The sequence below is a fragment of the Sodiomyces alkalinus genome (assembly GCF_003711515.1).
Source record: "Sodiomyces alkalinus F11 unplaced genomic scaffold SODALscaffold_3, whole genome shotgun sequence".
Classification (NCBI taxonomy): domain Eukaryota; kingdom Fungi; phylum Ascomycota; class Sordariomycetes; order Glomerellales; family Plectosphaerellaceae; genus Sodiomyces; species Sodiomyces alkalinus.
This window is the reverse complement of record NW_021167081.1, coordinates 2,134,374-2,150,332: the sequence shown is the minus strand read 5'-3', so window position 1 is coordinate 2,150,332 and position 15,959 is coordinate 2,134,374. Positions and strand designations below refer to the sequence as shown.

At 53.7% G+C, this 15,959-nt stretch overlaps 6 protein-coding genes across 6 annotated transcripts; 3 read left to right on the top strand and 3 right to left on the bottom strand.

The window, feature by feature from the left end:
* Positions 1–305: 305 nt before the first annotated feature.
* SODALDRAFT_323337 (hypothetical protein) lies at positions 306–3,155 on the top strand (the record flags this gene model as incomplete). Its single annotated transcript, XM_028609798.1, has 4 exons — positions 306–389; positions 510–728; positions 804–1,519; positions 1,613–3,155. The coding sequence occupies 4 exons, from the start codon at positions 306–308 to the stop codon at positions 3,153–3,155; spliced, it is 2,562 nt and encodes an 853-aa protein (XP_028467886.1).
* A 1,826-nt stretch (positions 3,156–4,981) lies between these two features.
* On the top strand, positions 4,982–7,439 carry SODALDRAFT_350125 (ammonium transporter MEP1). The gene is made up of 3 exons (XM_028613460.1): positions 4,982–5,359; positions 5,462–6,385; positions 6,524–7,439. The coding sequence occupies exons 1-3, from the start codon at positions 5,290–5,292 to the stop codon at positions 7,093–7,095; spliced, it is 1,566 nt and encodes a 521-aa protein (XP_028467885.1). The 5' UTR covers positions 4,982–5,289; the 3' UTR covers positions 7,096–7,439.
* A 235-nt stretch (positions 7,440–7,674) lies between these two features.
* SODALDRAFT_332240 (phosphoglycerate mutase-like protein) lies at positions 7,675–11,100 on the bottom strand. Its single transcript, XM_028611652.1, has 10 exons — positions 10,022–11,100; positions 9,823–9,907; positions 9,594–9,756; positions 9,486–9,509; positions 9,335–9,402; positions 9,187–9,248; positions 8,967–9,112; positions 8,808–8,896; positions 8,608–8,724; positions 7,675–8,485 (listed from the first exon to the last, which is right to left on the bottom strand). The coding sequence occupies exons 1-10, from the start codon at positions 10,606–10,608 to the stop codon at positions 7,919–7,921; spliced, it is 1,908 nt and encodes a 635-aa protein (XP_028467884.1). The 5' UTR covers positions 10,609–11,100; the 3' UTR covers positions 7,675–7,918.
* SODALDRAFT_358513 (hypothetical protein) lies at positions 10,691–12,233 on the top strand (the record flags this gene model as incomplete). The annotated part of the gene is made up of 5 exons (XM_028614113.1): positions 10,691–10,758; positions 10,803–10,856; positions 10,915–10,954; positions 11,744–11,787; positions 11,861–12,233. The coding sequence occupies 5 exons, from the start codon at positions 10,691–10,693 to the stop codon at positions 12,231–12,233; spliced, it is 579 nt and encodes a 192-aa protein (XP_028467883.1).
* Positions 12,234–12,810: 577 nt separating this feature from the next.
* Positions 12,811–14,206, bottom strand: SODALDRAFT_275150 (taurine catabolism dioxygenase TauD; the record flags this gene model as incomplete). Its single annotated transcript, XM_028607966.1, has 5 exons — positions 12,811–13,249; positions 13,311–13,480; positions 13,537–13,604; positions 13,660–13,890; positions 13,969–14,206. 5 exons carry the CDS (start codon positions 14,204–14,206, stop codon positions 12,811–12,813), a joined length of 1,146 nt encoding a protein of 381 aa, XP_028467882.1.
* Positions 14,207–15,228: 1,022 nt separating this feature from the next.
* Positions 15,229–15,816, bottom strand: SODALDRAFT_358510 (hypothetical protein; the record flags this gene model as incomplete). Its single annotated transcript, XM_028614112.1, has 4 exons — positions 15,229–15,333; positions 15,367–15,538; positions 15,573–15,723; positions 15,810–15,816. The coding sequence occupies 4 exons, from the start codon at positions 15,814–15,816 to the stop codon at positions 15,229–15,231; spliced, it is 435 nt and encodes a 144-aa protein (XP_028467881.1).
* Between the last annotated feature and the right edge of the window lie 143 nt (positions 15,817–15,959).

Below are 15,959 nucleotides of genomic sequence, written 5' to 3'. Positions count from 1 at the left end.
ACAAACAAGTCCTTCTTTGTCGGCTTCAGGCCAACTGCCCACATCGTGGCACGGTGCAGAACAAGTATAGGTACTGTGGTGTGGAGTGGGATGATGGACAAACAACCCACCACTGAGCGGGTCGACCTCAGCATTTACTTTACAACACAACCCACAGGTCCAATTCGTCCGGGTGCCTGCACAAGTTCGAACAGGCTACCAGCTACTCAGCTAAAACGATCCTCAGCTCAAGAGAATTCAAACCACGCACGTCTCTCTTAAGCCAGCACTTATGTGGGACGCAGGGTCTTGTCGCCACGGAGAAGATGGCGTGGAATTCTGAACAAGGCACGCGGGGCTTCCGCGAAGTGACGCTGAGCCCACCTTGCATGCAGGCTGCTACGAATCGCGTGAGTCGAAGGACACAGAATTTCCACCTCTTCTATAAAAGATGCGACGAAAATCTTTGACATTGTGGTCATGGGTGTAGTGCCAGCCTTTCTGCTAATACCGAAGGGACCCTTTCACAGTTCGGCAAAGGAGCTCGAATGCTCATCCGCGAACGAGAACGAGATTATCTGACTAGCAGTCCTGTCACCGTATCTAGTCTTGTTGATGGCGTCCCAGCTGGGCAGATTACGACCGAGAATCCCTGTTATGATGGTGGAGGTCGGCCGCCGCTGGAGAAGATCGTTCCTCGCATGCAGTATTATCGGAATAACCTGACGGCGCTGTCTCAGAAGTACAACGTATGGCTGCCCCCCGCCCTTTCTTCTGTTTCCAGTTGCGCTTATGCTTATAATTATCTTCTTCTGGGTGCTTAGCTTTACTTCGTCGCGTACGAGAACCGAATCTTCGTCTACCGCCCTCGAAATGTGCCGAGACAACCCCTACCTCAGGACCCCGATCTAATCCTGGCGACCAAGCCGGATGAGGTCGCCAAGCAGATAGGAGGGACTCTAGATTACCTCTTCGGTCACCAGGCCAATTCCATCGCCACGGGCTTCCTCGGACAACAAGAAGTCGTCGTCACCGCGTACGATGACGGGTCGGTGTTTGCCTACTACGTCAGGGAGATCGCCGAATACATCTGGTACGCAATCTCGGACAGGGTCGAGGGGCGGCCCAAGATCCCGGCGCCATTCTTCCGCGAAAACGTCGGCTCCTCCGCATGGGGTCTCGCCATCCATCAACTCTCTCGCCTCATTGCCGTCAGTTCTAACCGCTACGAGGTGACCGTGTTCGCGTTTGGGCTCACCCGGCAGCCCCGCGGTCGGAAGGCCGTGGGCCGGGATGATGCGGCCAAGTCAGTTGCCGAGCGGAAATGCAACTGGAGGATTATTTTACTCCTTGGGGACGGCGGTCACAACATTCCCAACATCACCTTCTGGGACGACCGCGACGGCCAAGCCGAGAAGGTATGTGCGATGGATATCAATGGCCAGGCTTGGGTCTTGGATATCTGGAATCCTTGTACAGCGCCTGTGAAGATCTCGCACATGTCTCAACCTCGTAGCTTGTCTTACACGTACCTTCCTGGGTAAGTTTCACGCCTATCTACCTCGTCTTCTATACCTCGTCGCCCTTGTTCTGGTACCGTCTTGGCTCAGCCGTGGCTAACTGGAGGTGGTAGTGGATGGGGCGTGCTCGTTCTCCCATATACCAGCTTTGTATCGGCTAGTTCCCCCAAGGATGCGTTCGGGGTGGGCCACCCCTCAATGGTTACAGTTGAACACAGAAGCACCAACAACGACTTCGCACTGGATATTTCAAAAAGCTTATTGTCCGTTCCAGATTCTGCAGTCGTGCCTCCAGAGGTCAGCGGCCCCGTCACACCACATCCCGTTCAACTCAACCTTAGCGCCCTTGCGGCTAATCCGATCAACATCATACTAACTAGTGTTCTCGGCGATCAGGCCCCATTTCAACAGGAGAATGCGTCCGAGGGCGAGGACGAGGAGGGGGCCAATGAGCCGGAGGAAGGGGAGGACGACGATGAGGAAGAGGAGGATGAGGATGAGGATGAGGAATACGAGGAAGACGAGGACGATGACGAAGACGAGGACGAAGACGAAGACGAGGACGAAGACGAAGAGGAGGAAGACAATGGCCCCCCCGTGGAGGACTTGATTGCGGAGATCGATACCGGATCCGCTCCCGAAAGCGAAGATCACGGCAGTGGTGAGGATCAGGTGGTCAGCCCGGGGCTGCCCATGGTGTCAACACTGAGTCTCGTGTCGCCGGGACTGGAGGGACCCTTGGTCGACGATTCTGACGGAGCCGAGTCGGACCCTGAATATAACGAATTCGCTCTGCTCGCCCAAGTGCTCGCGGGACCACCTTCTCCCTTTACCCCTCCGCATACGATGCATCACCACGGACTGTGGAGAGTCAGGCCGCGAGGCGCGGTAGACGGCCTGGTACAGATGACGACGCCCAAGTCGTATCCTTGGCTTGACATGCTCTACATGCCACATACGGGATCCACATATGTCTTCCCTTCATCTCTCTCCCAACGGATGTCGTTCCTCCGTCGGGCGTACGAGTGTAATCGGAATACGACAAGGCAGAACGAGGATACGCTCCGGGACCTGACGAACCGCGGCTGTTTATTCCGCACGTACATGAATGACGTGGAGCTCCGGAACATCAGCTCAGCGGGCGCTGCGATAGTCTGTCGCGGAATCACGGGTAACGTGCCGCGGGGCCCGTCATTTCGGCATACGGAACGCTTAAGCATGCTTCACCACGTGCCCGAGCTGTCCCTCGTGGTGATAGGTTCCGCGACGGGTCGCGTTGCGCTGCTGACGCCGACGCGGGCGTGCGGCGGAGACCACCACAACTTGGCCGAGGGCGTCGAAGGGTTGCCGCCAGCGACATCGAGCCGGAAGGCAAACGTGTCGTACGGGTTTCGCGTCGAGTGGCTTCTGCCGAAGGCATCGGACGAGGAGGGTAAGCTCAAATGGCTTCGGCCGTTGTACGGCATGGCTATCGGGCCGGTGCAGGACGTTGGGGACGGGGGCGGCAACTTGCTATTGCAACAACCAGGCCGGGGCCCGCCACGGGGGTTGGGAGCAGGGGGGAGGGCGTTCAGGTTGATACTTCACTACAGGGACCACACGATCATCAGCTATGAATTACGACGGGACGGTGACGGTGGGCTGGAGATTCTCTGATCTGCCTGGTAGGAAGTAAGGGAAAGCCGTAGCCGCCCAAACGAAAATCCTTTTTTTATCCCCCCGTTTGGGGGTATTGGGAAGGGGGGCTCGAACATGCAGCCAGCCGGTCGGTCGGTTTCTGCACAAAACAATGACAGGAGATATATGTACGTGTAAGCCGGGCATCGTGTAATTGCCTACCTTACTTTATGAGGACTTGGTTGTGAACGCTTTGGGACTTTTTTTCCGCAGGAATGGATTTTACCTATTACCATGAATATGAGATAAGACGACCAAAACGGGTATGCCTCCCATTTCTACATATAGAGAAAAAAGTTGGTTTGTCGTGCGAAATACGTAAAGTGAGCAGGCGAGCGGGAGGAGAGCGGATCTTCCGCCACCGGAACAAGGAAAGCGTCGTTGATCCCAGCTTTTCGGGATGAAACGGAGGGATCACCCATGGACATTACTTACAACGTAATTACCTTACTCACTTCGTGGTTTTGCAAGGGAGAAAACCCGCACCGAGCTGATGCCGGAGTTAAAAGTGCGGAGTACGCACCTAGGCCGTTTGGGGAATACCAATGCCGCATTGACATTACGTTGACACGAAGTGGCCGAAGATCGACGTCGACCAGTAAGAGCACTCGGTAAGTCGGTAGGTCCTTCCCCCAAGCAAGGCTTGACCAAGAGCTTTTACGAATACCATTTTGTTGTACTTGACGGAAGGTACCGAGGTACCATGTATGGATACATGACTTCTGTACCTAATCCGTACCCGTGGATTTTCTTTCTTATCTCAATTCCCCATTGGTGGAGGCTCAGAGATTTTCTCTTCATTATAGGTACCAGAAACTGCATGTTTCTTCGTTTTTAACGTGTACTTCGTAATTACGGGATATCCTTCTCGATTTCCCAAGTTGGGTTGGTTCTCGTCTGAAAATACCAATTATGATCCAAAACGCCAGTTTCGGTGAAGTGCGTTATGATCAGCCTCTGCGGGCGCAATGAGTGTCAAAGGCTGCGGGTAGTCGATGTGGGAGGCTTGGCAGTCGCCCAGAAGTGGTAGATCGATCTTGCCAAGTTCGGTCCCTGAGAGCCCATCGACGGAACATTTTGAACCACACAGGTGGGAAGGGACGACCGGGGGAAAAGTTACAGTTGCGGTAGAAACATGAGTGAAGGAGTGACGGAGTACGGATACCTGCGGATGTACGCATACGTTATGAAAACTCATACGGATATTTACATTTACGGAGTGTCCGGAGTTTTGCTTCAATTTTCCTTTTTCCATCACCCGAACCCCCCGTTTCTCATCCGACTTTTTTTTCGTGACCGATCACCATTGCTCACACTTTGATCAACATCCCCATCTCACGGAACTGCAGAACCTCAGAACAGAACAATGGGAAATACGTTGTACCCTCGCCCCACGATCCACACCTCCAGGTGGGCCCCTGGTCCGTCGTACACGTACTAATACCTATTATCCTGATGTTTTAGATCCCGCTTCACCCACCATCGCGTTCCCTAAGGTGCCCAATATCAGCCAGTCACAGCCCTTCCTGTCGCTATCTCTCTCGGCTTTTATTCCTGGGGTCAACCCTATTACCATCCATCTCTTCCCATGCCATCCCGGATGTCTAACTATAACCGCTGACTTGTATACCCGTTTCAGCTCTTATCATCAACTTTCGTGTAATTCGAAAAAGTCAACGACATCAAAACCTCATACATCACCACCCATCTTGGTTATCTTTGTCGCAACCATCATGGCGGCCCGAACCCCCCCCACCCCCCCCCCCCCCCCCCCCCCCCCCCCCCCCCCCTTTCCTTTTCTAGCGCCCCCGTGTCTCTCCTTCAGGCATATGCCGTGTCCATGGATGATGACATCCCTGACAGGCAAGGCATTCAGTACTAGGCTTTGGATATATATCTTTCGGTGTCTCTCTGTCCGTTTTGTCTTTTCCTCTCCCGAGACGCCTAGAGTGTTCCACACTACACATCTATCAGACATCTCTCCGATTCATGCGCTTTCCTCCATCCCGGCTCCTTTCAGAAAAACTACCTGGGTCCCGACATCACCAGTCCTAGCGTTCGATATCCTCCTCTCCTGAACCTGCACCACGACGCCGCAAGTAAAGGGCCCGCCATGTCGTACAGCTGGATAGGAGCTCCCACCGTCTTCAATGGCACCAACTCAGACTATGGTGGCAACTCGGGTAAGCGTCACTCGTGTCCTGCTATTTGCTTCTCCTTGACATTACTGCATGCAGACCGAACACGTGGGGACTGGGACTAACATCGTGTCACTCCATCTACAGCCACCCAAAACCTCAACCAATGGTACCAGGCTGGCGACCAGGCCTACATCCTCCTCTCCGCCAATATTGTCCTTATGATGATTCCCGGCATCGCTTTCCTTTACTCAGGTCTCGCTCGCCGCAAGTCTGCCCTCTCTCAGCTCTGGGTCGCCATGATGACCTTCTCCGTCGTCGTCTTCCAGTGGTTTTTCTGGGGATACTCTCTCGCCTTCAGTGAAAGCGCTACCAACGGTTACATTGGCGACCTCAAGCACTTCGCTCTCATCAAGGTCCTCGCCGCCCCGTCCCCAGGCTCCCCGCTGATCCCCGCCCTTCTGTACGCCTTTTACCAGATGATGTTCCTCGCCGTCACGGCCGCTCTTACCGCCGGTGCCACGGCCGAACGTGGCCGAGTCATCCCTTGCATGGTCTTTATCTTCTTCTGGGCCACTCTCGTCTACTGCCCCCTGGCCTGCTGGGCTTGGAACGTTAACGGATGGGCCCTCAACTGGGGCGTCCTGGACTACGCCGGTGGTGGCCCTGTCGAGATTGGCTCCGGTCTCTCTGCCCTCGCCTACTCCTGGGTCCTCGGCCGCCGCAACGACAAGATGATGCTCAATTTCCGCCCTCACAACGTCGCCTTCATCACGCTTGGCACTATCCTCCTCTGGTTCGGTTGGCTCGGCTTCAACGGCGGCTCCGCTTTTGGTGCCAACTTGCGTGCTGTTATGGCCTGCTTGAACTCGTGTCTCACTGCCATGTTCGCCGCCATGACTTGGTGTCTCCTTGACTACCGCCTTGCCAAGAAGTGGTCCCTCGTGGGCTGGTGCTCTGGAACCATTTCCGGCCTCGTCGCAGCGACTCCCTGTTCCGGCTTGATCCCTCCCTGGGCGTCGGTCATCCTGGGCATCGTCGCGGGCATTGCCTGCAACTTTGGCACCAAGAGTCAGTTCCCCCCCCCCCCCCCCCAACTCCCTTTTGTCACCCGTTTCCATTCTCTATAGGAGTCCCCGTTTCCCAGTCATCGTTCGGACCCCAAGAAGTATTGGCTGACATCAAGTTGGTTTTTTTGACGCATTATAGTCAAGTTTATGCTGAAAATCGACGACTCGCTGGACGTCTTCGCGGAACACGGCATCGGCGGCATTGTCGGCCTCATCTTCAACGCCTTCTTCGCCACTGCCGACATTATCGGTCTCGACGGTGTCAACACGGGCGCCCAGGGCGGCTGGCTCGACGGCAACTACAGAGCCATGTACGTCCAACTCGTCTACATCGTGGCTACCTCGGCATATTCGTTCATCATGTCAGCGGCCATTGCGAAGGCCATTGACCTCGTACCGGGCCTCAAGCTGCGCGCCTCGGAAGAGGCCGAACTCCTTGGTATGGACGACGACCAGCACGGCGAGTTCTCCTACGATTACGTCGAGGTCCGCCGCGACTTCCTGGCCTGGACTCCGGCCCATGCCGATCCTGCCTCCGAAGCTGAGTGCCTCGTCCCGAAGCACGGTATCGTGGAGCACCAGCACATGGCAGATGATCATTGCGTCCGAAGCGTTACCACTGAGACGAAAGGGATGAAGCACACGCCGGCCGATTCGGAAGTGGAAGTCGAGGCCGGGAGCGAGGTGTTGGAAAAGCCCACGAGGCAGTAAGGGGGACGGAACGAGACACATTCCTTTTTCTTTTCTTTTAATTTTCTTTTTCGCTCGATCAACGCGTGTCGATCTGTCGTTAAAAATGAGGTCAAGCAAGGTGTTTGGGAGTATATGATGTGGGTTGCCACTCTTCTCAGGGGGGATTAGAACAAGCTTCTGTCGTGGTTTCGGGTCGCGAGTTTTTATTATTTTTTCCATTTCGGCAGCAGCAAGCAAAAAGTAAAGCGGCATATATCTTGGGGTTTGCAATCATTTCATATCCCAGCAGCAGTGGGCTTCACAGCCTTGTTATCCTGGCTATCTTAGAATCAAACAACAAAAGATCTTGACGTTCATCGCCCATAATAATTATAAGCAACCAGCGGGTAGCTCGGGTAGTGATTTGAGGTTCAATCGAGGATGTCCCCTGCTCTAGATCTTTCTCTCGGAAACCGACAGCAGAAATGATAAGAACACGCGCTGTTACTGGTTCTCGCCACAGACGGTTCGTGTTCACATTCTGACGGTGGACGAACTCAGCTGAATCAATAATGCTCGGAAATACGGAATAGGGATGATATATCTTTAGAAAAACAACAGGGTCCGAGACCAGACTAGCCCAGGCGGGAAATGGCCGAAAAGTAAATAAAAATATATACTATGAAAAGAAGAGAAGGTAGCTAAAGCAAAGAACAGGAAAGGAAAGAAAATACCCCTGAAAGGCCCGCCTATCCGCAATGCCACGAGCTCGTCCAGCGAACCATCTCGTACACTCTATCACATTATCCATATTATATGACGACATACTTTCCTTCTTGACTCGCACCTCCCTCAAGTTGCTTCATATAGGCCGCCCATCGTTCACAGATCCGTAGGGGAGTACATCCACTTCACCAAAGCAAGCGTGATCGAAGTCCGCCAGAGCCGGCATGGCTTCCTGCACCTCCAGGAACGTTTCGAGCTCACACCACCCGTCGACCCGTTTACTGTCACACTCCGGGAAACTGACCCCGAGCGGTAACGTCCGCTGATTCAGTACGAAATGGATGTATTTGGTCTCTCGCCCTTCATCCAGGTACCTGGACCGGTCGGCAGCGAAGGGTTTCGGGGTGCGGATGATCTCTATATCGAGCCGGGCCCCGAAAGGCGTGATGTGGGAGACGGTAAAGTCGTGAGGGCCGGGATACGCATCGGGCTTGAGGAGGCCAGCGAACTGTTTGAAGCCGAAAGCTGTGAGAATGGAGGCAATGTTGGTGTCGTGCGAAAAGTCGAAGTAGAGACTCTGGTTCAAAGGGAACGTCTCTTCATTGTTGTCTAGCGTGACGTTGATCTGAGAATGTGAATATTCGAGCGTGTGGTTCTTGATCCGGGCGATGACCTCTTGTTGATATCCAAGTCCTACGGCGCGCTGAACCGAGAACAATCACCCCCAAAAGTCAGTATGGTTTTCATATTTGGCCGATGGAAATGCGACATGAACCGACCGGTTCAACCGCATCCAGCATGCTCACAGGCCTCTTTTGAACTTACCCCAGTAGGATTCTGGAACGCATTGTTGCCAGCGAATGCGAGGTCGATCGAGTATGAGAAGCCGATCCACTCCTCGTATGTGAAGAGGTTGCACCAGGAGCTGTAACCATAGGCGACCTGTCTCGTTTGTCAATAACAAAGCGCCTAGGGTGTTATACAGTCTGCTGGCAGAGAGCAGGGTTTCCTGGAAAGAGCCGCACCGTCTCGTATGGGCACAAGGTTTGGGCCGAGTAGGTGTCCTCAACCGTCCAGTCGAGCCCCTCAATCATACCCTGCAAACGTGTCGTCGCTGTCGAAGAATCAGCTACAAGCCCTTCCCCAGGAACACTGGCTGTCATTTGGGAGGGGTGAAGTCGCACCATTCTTCAGATAGTTGGCCTGCCACTCCTGAGAGGCTTCAGACCCGCCATTCTGTTTCCAAGAGTTGGGACAGTTGAGGTAACCAGCAAGCGAGTTATTGGCATGGTTTTGTTCAATGATGACCTCGATCGTGGCATTGTTCGTCCTTTACACACGTCAGCTCACGGCCAGCCCATGTTCACAAAACTAGCAACGAGGCACAACATCACGAGCACTCACCACTCGAGGCCAAAAAATCCCGCAAGGAAGTACTCAGCGGATTTGAGCATCCGATCTTGGGTCTTGAAATCCACTCCTTGTCAGCACAAGTCAGATGGCGCGACGAGGGTGTTCTCGGGGTTTGCGGCTTGTCCCACGAGCAACGTACCGTCGTTCGAACGATAATCTTGGTATTAGGATCGTAGAGCTGGGAATACATGTATGAATGCAAGATACCTGTAACGTTGAGAAACATGAGTTGTGATTCTCTTCGACAAGACTTTCACCGAGTGAGTGGGTGGTTTACGCGGCCAACTTACCGGATTCGAAGAGTTCAGAGCGGCCTGACAGTATCGAGTTAGCGCGAAAGAAGGGCGTGGAAAAAAAGAGGGTGAAGCAAACAGAAGCGCCCATAAATGTAAACTCACCCTTGGGAACCAAAATCTCGTGCCCGAGCTCATAGCTCCAATGATTCAAGAACTCCAAATCTCCCTTAGCAGTGAGCTTGCCGCTGGCGTTCTTTATTTTCTCGCCGAATCCAGCAACACCAGAATCCAGCGTCGGGTATCGAGATCCGTGACGCGAGAGCATCTACCGGTAATGGTAAGCCGCCATCACGCAATCGTCGAGTTGCATCCCATCAGATATGGAACCCACCTGAACTTGAATGAGCTCAGCCCCCTCGGGGAGGGAGTACTCATCAACGCCGAAACCTGGAGCCGGTTCATATGGGGTCAAGTAACTTCGAGTCGAAAAAAACAAGAAAAAAAAAACAAGGCAAAGTGTGTCAGCAGCCCACGGAGGAATATTACATAGTACAGCGAAAGCAGAGAGGAGAAAGAGAGGAGAAGCTCACCCCATGAGCTTGAAGATGCTTTCGTTATGACTCCCCATCCCTTCAATGGGCACCGACGTCTGCAAAGGATGGTTCGGCACATAGGAATAGGTCCCAGTCGGCAGCACTGCCGTCTGTGCCACAAACGGCGCTTTCCCGGTGGCCGTCGGCCCGGCCCACATCGGCGGGGTTGTCTGGAAATACTGTGGGACATCGGGCTTTCCAGAGCCGTTGTCACGACAGGGGCAATCTTCGAACGGGGTAGGCGGCGGCGGACGGGTTCCCTGCCACGCTAGCTCAAGTACGGCTCCGGCCAGAAGGCACCCGGCCAGGGCGCACAGGAAGACGATCAAGGGCCGGCGACGGGAACCGAGACCGGGCGCCAGTCCTGGACTAAAGTCGGGAGACATGGGCATAGGTATCGAAGGTAAGTCGGGGAGTGGTTTGTCGGGCAACCGCTTCGCATCTCCCGCGTCTCCTGTCCGTTGGTGGGTGGAGCGGTGGACCCCCAGGGGCCGTCCTTGGACCAAGTCGTGATCCAAGTCTCCTTCAGGGACGAGGCGATACCCTCGTGGATGATTCTGGCGAGTCTTCTCTGCGGCCGGCATATTGAATAACGGTGCTTGAATCAGAGCTCTTGTCACACGGGTCCTCTGGACTCTTTCTGTGTCTGGCCTGGAGGCCGTTGAAATGCAGCCACCAGCGAGGCGCAAGTGGGAATTTTCTCCAAGGCGAGACAAGGAAGCGCACAACTCCGGGTAAGGAAAAAGGGACCGTTCAGATGCTTCTCTTCACCCCCCAGGAGCACGGATAAGCCAAGCTGGAACGACCCTGAAGGCAACCACACACACTATGGGTGTGTGTAAATCAAGAGAACGGACGGCTTAGTCCGGATCAGCCGTCTTGGACCTCAGGACCCTGTCGATCCTCCTCCCTCTGTTCAGGGGCGCATCTGTATGGAAACGCGGTGAAGGAAAGGGCTAAAGAGAAATTGCCGAGAAAAGCAACGAGTCGAGAAGAAGAGAGGGCATATCCTGGTGTAATGTTGGGGGGCACCGATGGTGATATGGTACTTACTTTTTCTAAGGGACGGCTTTTCGAGCTCCTGAGTAAGGTAAGGTATGTAGGTAGCAAGAAGCTTATTAGGGTCAAGGGAGCTGCAGCTGGTCCGTTAGCACGATGGCACTGAATTGTACGTACCTCTTTGTAGGTACGTCGACGCGTCCGGGGATAAACCGAGAACACGTGACATTCCAGTACCTAATTAATAAGCAAGTTAGAGACAGCTTTGTTCTCCAACCCCCTACCTTAGGTATCGTGTTTACCTAATATACAGGACGTCTAGCAGGTAAGTCAAGGGTGCTGCGTCTTTACAACGTACCTTACCTTAGATGAAAAGATCAAGCCCTAAAATAGTAGGTGTTCCCTCCTATATTCATGGGTTTTACCAATATTATCCGTGGTTTATAGGCGGCACTGAGACCAAGCAGAAATTGGGAGCGGGTCATTGAAGGACTTCGTTCACGTGTCCGTATCCGGGGTACGCAGTGCAAGTCACTTTATATCCTCTTCGGATATGTGCCCCATATCTCCGAAAGTAGCAAACGACGACGCTTCTTCGCTGGCTGGGTATAATTAATTAATATCTCGTTAGTTTCTTGGATCTTAGCCAGCTCACAACGCATCAACCCAACCCCTCCTAGCCAGGCGGACTCAGCTCCGGTATGAATCAGTACTCTGTAGTGGCTGTGCTTCGTCCACGTTCTAGACCGCAAGCTCACTTGCTCGTTGCTTTTCCCGCTTCCCTCTTCACTGCCCCTTCCTGGGAGGCAGCATATGATTCTATGAAAGGGGTCGAAGGCCCGGCGAGGACGTAGGAAAAGCAATATTCGTTCAGCTTCTACGCTTGACACCGCCTTCATTCAACTACCTACATGGACGCATTTGCAACACCGGCCGTGGCCCAGAAGAAACCCTTGGGTTCAGGTTCATGAAGCCGTCCGCCCATCTGCCTCATATTCAGGTGCCTCTATTCGCACTAGCGTCTCTTTCGTCCTCGTATGATCAACGCGTGAGCTCATGCACGATCGTCGTTGACACCGTTTTGAACGTGTCTTCTCCCGGTCGTGGCCCTTCCGGCCCGGGCTGGCTTCTGTATTCTCGCAATACGGACTCTCGACCTAAGCTGTCATCACTGGAAACAAGTAAAAACAACACACCGTTCCTCGACTAGAGAGTACTAACCAAACATTTAGTGAATGCGGTGGTTGTCTGCGCATAGTGTTTTGATATTGGCCTGGTGGAGCGCATGCACGGATTAGTAGACTCGGGTTCCATTCATGCATGCATGACATTCGGGTAACCGGAGGTTTGCATGCAAACAACCCACCACTGTCCCATTCTGGTCACTGATCAGCCTAGAAATCCGCCCCTCTCGCGAAGTGAACTCTTTGGCACAAGGCGATATTATCATGTATTGCGCAAGCGGCTTGATTAGAGTCACGCATAGGCGCCTGTTTCACCACCCGTTCCAACCAAGGATCGAGGCGTGTAGTGTATACTGGTCTACTTGTAAGCAACGGATGAGAAGAGAACAGATCAACTTTTAGGGTTAAGCGAAGCCGGCCCGATTCCAAGTACAAAGCAAAACGCAAACGATGCTATAGACTCCTATGCACCATGCCTCGAGGGTGATGTATGCCAGTTGCAATAAACCAACCGAAGACGCCAGATTATCACCCGTAGTATTGGATAGTGCCAGTAAAAGGCGGGTTTGAGTGATTCCACCGGAAATGGTCGTCCGTTCACTGTTAGTTGGTGTTGATGCGTAGAGGGAAGAATCCCTCGGGCATGGGCTGAAGATGCCAGGCACGATCCGCTTCCCTCTCAAAGGCATCGAACCAGTGACGCCTGAGTTCCTCGGGAATGGCCCAACCCTGCTGAGTATCGCGTAGCAACATGCGTACGAGATGCCGCTTCTCCTGGGGACCGTCAACAAAGCCCTCCCGACGATGGAGCACGGCAAAGTTGTTGATGAAGTGAATGTCGCCGGCTTGGGTCTGGATCTCAAGCTGCGTGGCCCGGGCAAGGGCTTCGACGGCATTTAGAGCTTCTATCTGTCGCGAGGTAAGGGCCGGGAGGTGCTCAGGACGGGGGTGCGCAGCGCTTCCCATCAACGGTGTTCGACCGAAGTTCATGATGATCTTGCCGCCGTGGTTGAAAAGGATGGGTCGGCACTGAAATCGGGGCCTAAGAAGCACGAATGGTTAAAAAGAGGCCACAGAAACAGGCCCGATGGCAGATGACTCACAGAGAAAACGGCCAGTCAGAACCAGCCAGAGTGCGGATCATGTCAGGTCGAGCAGTGGCCAAGATATTATAGACGGTATGAGCAGAAGCGAGGATGCACTTCCCGCCTTTGGCAGCGGTATCTCTCGTCAGCCAGCTGACAATGTCACCCGCCTCTTCATTGTGGAAACTCTGCGGCACGTGTTAGTACCGAGAAACAGGTGTCTGAGTAGAGGAGAGTTACACACGATGGCCGAGGTGGAATGTCGATGATGCTCCGCCTTCTGGGCAGTTGAGTCGTCGGCGACGATGTGGACTACGATGTAGAGTGAGAGACTGGTCTGCGAGAATTGAACGAGGACAGGACGCACCTAGCATGTTTCCCCTCTTGTCCTGGCGTCCTTGCTGGTCGGCAATGTGGACCTGGATGCCCAGATAAAGGAGAGTGAGGTCTTCGACGCTATAATTCTCCGGCTTCAGACCGCGGATGAGCGCAAAACCCCGACCAGAATAGATGTCCTGGGCGACCTGACTGAGTTTCTTGGACAGAATGGGAAGCGGGAAGCTGTGACGAGTAACATGACCGCCGTCTAGGTCAAGACCTGAACAAACAGTCAATGGCAAGCTGGGCAGTGAACACGGTGTGGATGGAGCCGAGGAAAAAAAGATCTCCAACTAACCCTTGAAATGAGCGAGAGCTTCCTCGAGCTCCTCAATCTCGACCGCGGCTAGAAGCAGGATAAACTCGGACGGTTTGCTGGCATAATTGGCGCCAGTCCAGGCAGCGTCGGAGGTGATCGACTCGGGAAATCCACTTGGAAGGGCCGAGAAATCAACGGCACCCGAAGAGCAACCCTCCTTCGAGAAGGTCGAAACCTCGGCCGCGACAACGGGTGGGAGGGTGGTACCATATGCCATTGTCACGGCTGACGGCCGGGATAATCAGCCCACTGGAAACGAATAGACGTCCTCAGGGCACCCACCTTCAGTGCTCTTGGCTAAGGTACGATGAACTAGCCCGGCTTTGATGAGACGGAATGTTCAAGGAGGGCAACACGCCGGTCAATCTCTAAGGGTCGGGTGAAACGGCTTTGCAAGGGTATAAACAACGACAACGTGACGATGCTGGATCGTGAGGTTTTGCTGAGTGAATAAAGAAGGAATGGAGGTGGTGTGGACTGGTAAGAGAGGGAGATTTGTTGGTTCTGACAAAATAGGACATTGTCAAGAGGAACTGGGAGAGGTAAGTTCTATATAGTCGCAGTAAGCATCATGGGCACCTGCTAGGCCACAGGGGCTGGTGGGAAAGGACGTCTCAGGGGGGAAGGGGCAGGTACAACGGGTGTTCGTGAGGAAAGAGGCAGAAGGCAGGAAGCCGCAACCCTAGCTTAGACCGATAGCAAAACCAACTTTAAAACTGAGAAGGTGGCGTCCCGTCAACGGAAGGCAGGACTGGCCGTTATCTTCACAGACGCCGAGTGAGCTCAAAGCCCCGTAGCTTAGGTACGTGTTACAGGGGAAACGCTGTAAGAGAGAGATAGAGAGAAAGTTTGTTTTGGAAAGAGGGTCAAGGTAAGGTAGGGTTGGGCGGACGTTCACCGACAAGTTAGCTGTACGCAGCCGCAACTCCAAAAAGAAGAGGAGACAGAAAGAGAGAAAAGGAAGAAGAAGAAGGTGGGGGGGGGGGGGTCTGTGCCGCGGAACGGGAATAGGAATCAGATATTGGACGGGACTGGGGGATTTCCAGGTTACGATATCCCCGTCTTAATCTCAGGGAGACGGTCAACGGTCAGAGGATTTTTTTTTCTTAATTTCTTAATTTCTTTTGTTTCTTTTTGCTTTTTCCTCTTCCGATCACCAGGTAGGTCCCTGACTTAGATTCACCGTATGGTTGCATACATGCATACCTGCCCTTCCGAACGGAAAGCAACCGAACGCGGTTAGGGACAGACGCGCCACCCGAGATGGGAGACGAGGCAGCCGAGATGCACCAACCCAGCCCGTAAGCGCCGGGTCCGAGACTGGGATGCCGGCTTGTAGACGTCCTATCGGCAGCCAGCCTTGGGAAATGCACTGACGAAATGATGTCGAACTCTCGGCAGTAGGAGCAAGCAAGGATAGGGGGGGCTCATGGAGGGGCTCATGGAGGTGTGCTTGATGAAGCCGGTGGGGAGGGGGCGGGACATATGGGAGAAGCGAGAAGAGTGGTAATTACGGATAGAATACCACGACGTAGGCGGGCCTATGGGTCTATTGGTATGGAGTGCGTGCGTACTCGACACACACGACAGTCGAAACGGGTTTGCTGGATGCAAGACGCTGACCCTGCCACCCCGAGATATGGAGCAAGAGCCAAGCGCGATAACGGCGTGTAGAGTGAGTCAGGTAGAAGAGGAAGAGGGAGCCAACGACAGACAAGGCCCGTGTCGATATGTCTCAGTTTGATAACTATCAGGTCAGTGTCGAAGCTGAACGGATAATTAGATGCCACGTAATTCCATACGTACCCTCGCCTAAGAACGATCCATGGTATGTATGGCTTCTTTCCCTAATCACTCCTAGAGATTATTGCCGTGCGTCTTGCCGGGAAACTTGGACATGAAGGCCCCGGCGCAAGACAAGACAGACAGGCGAAGATTCCGCACAACTCTACACCGATTTTTTTTTTTTT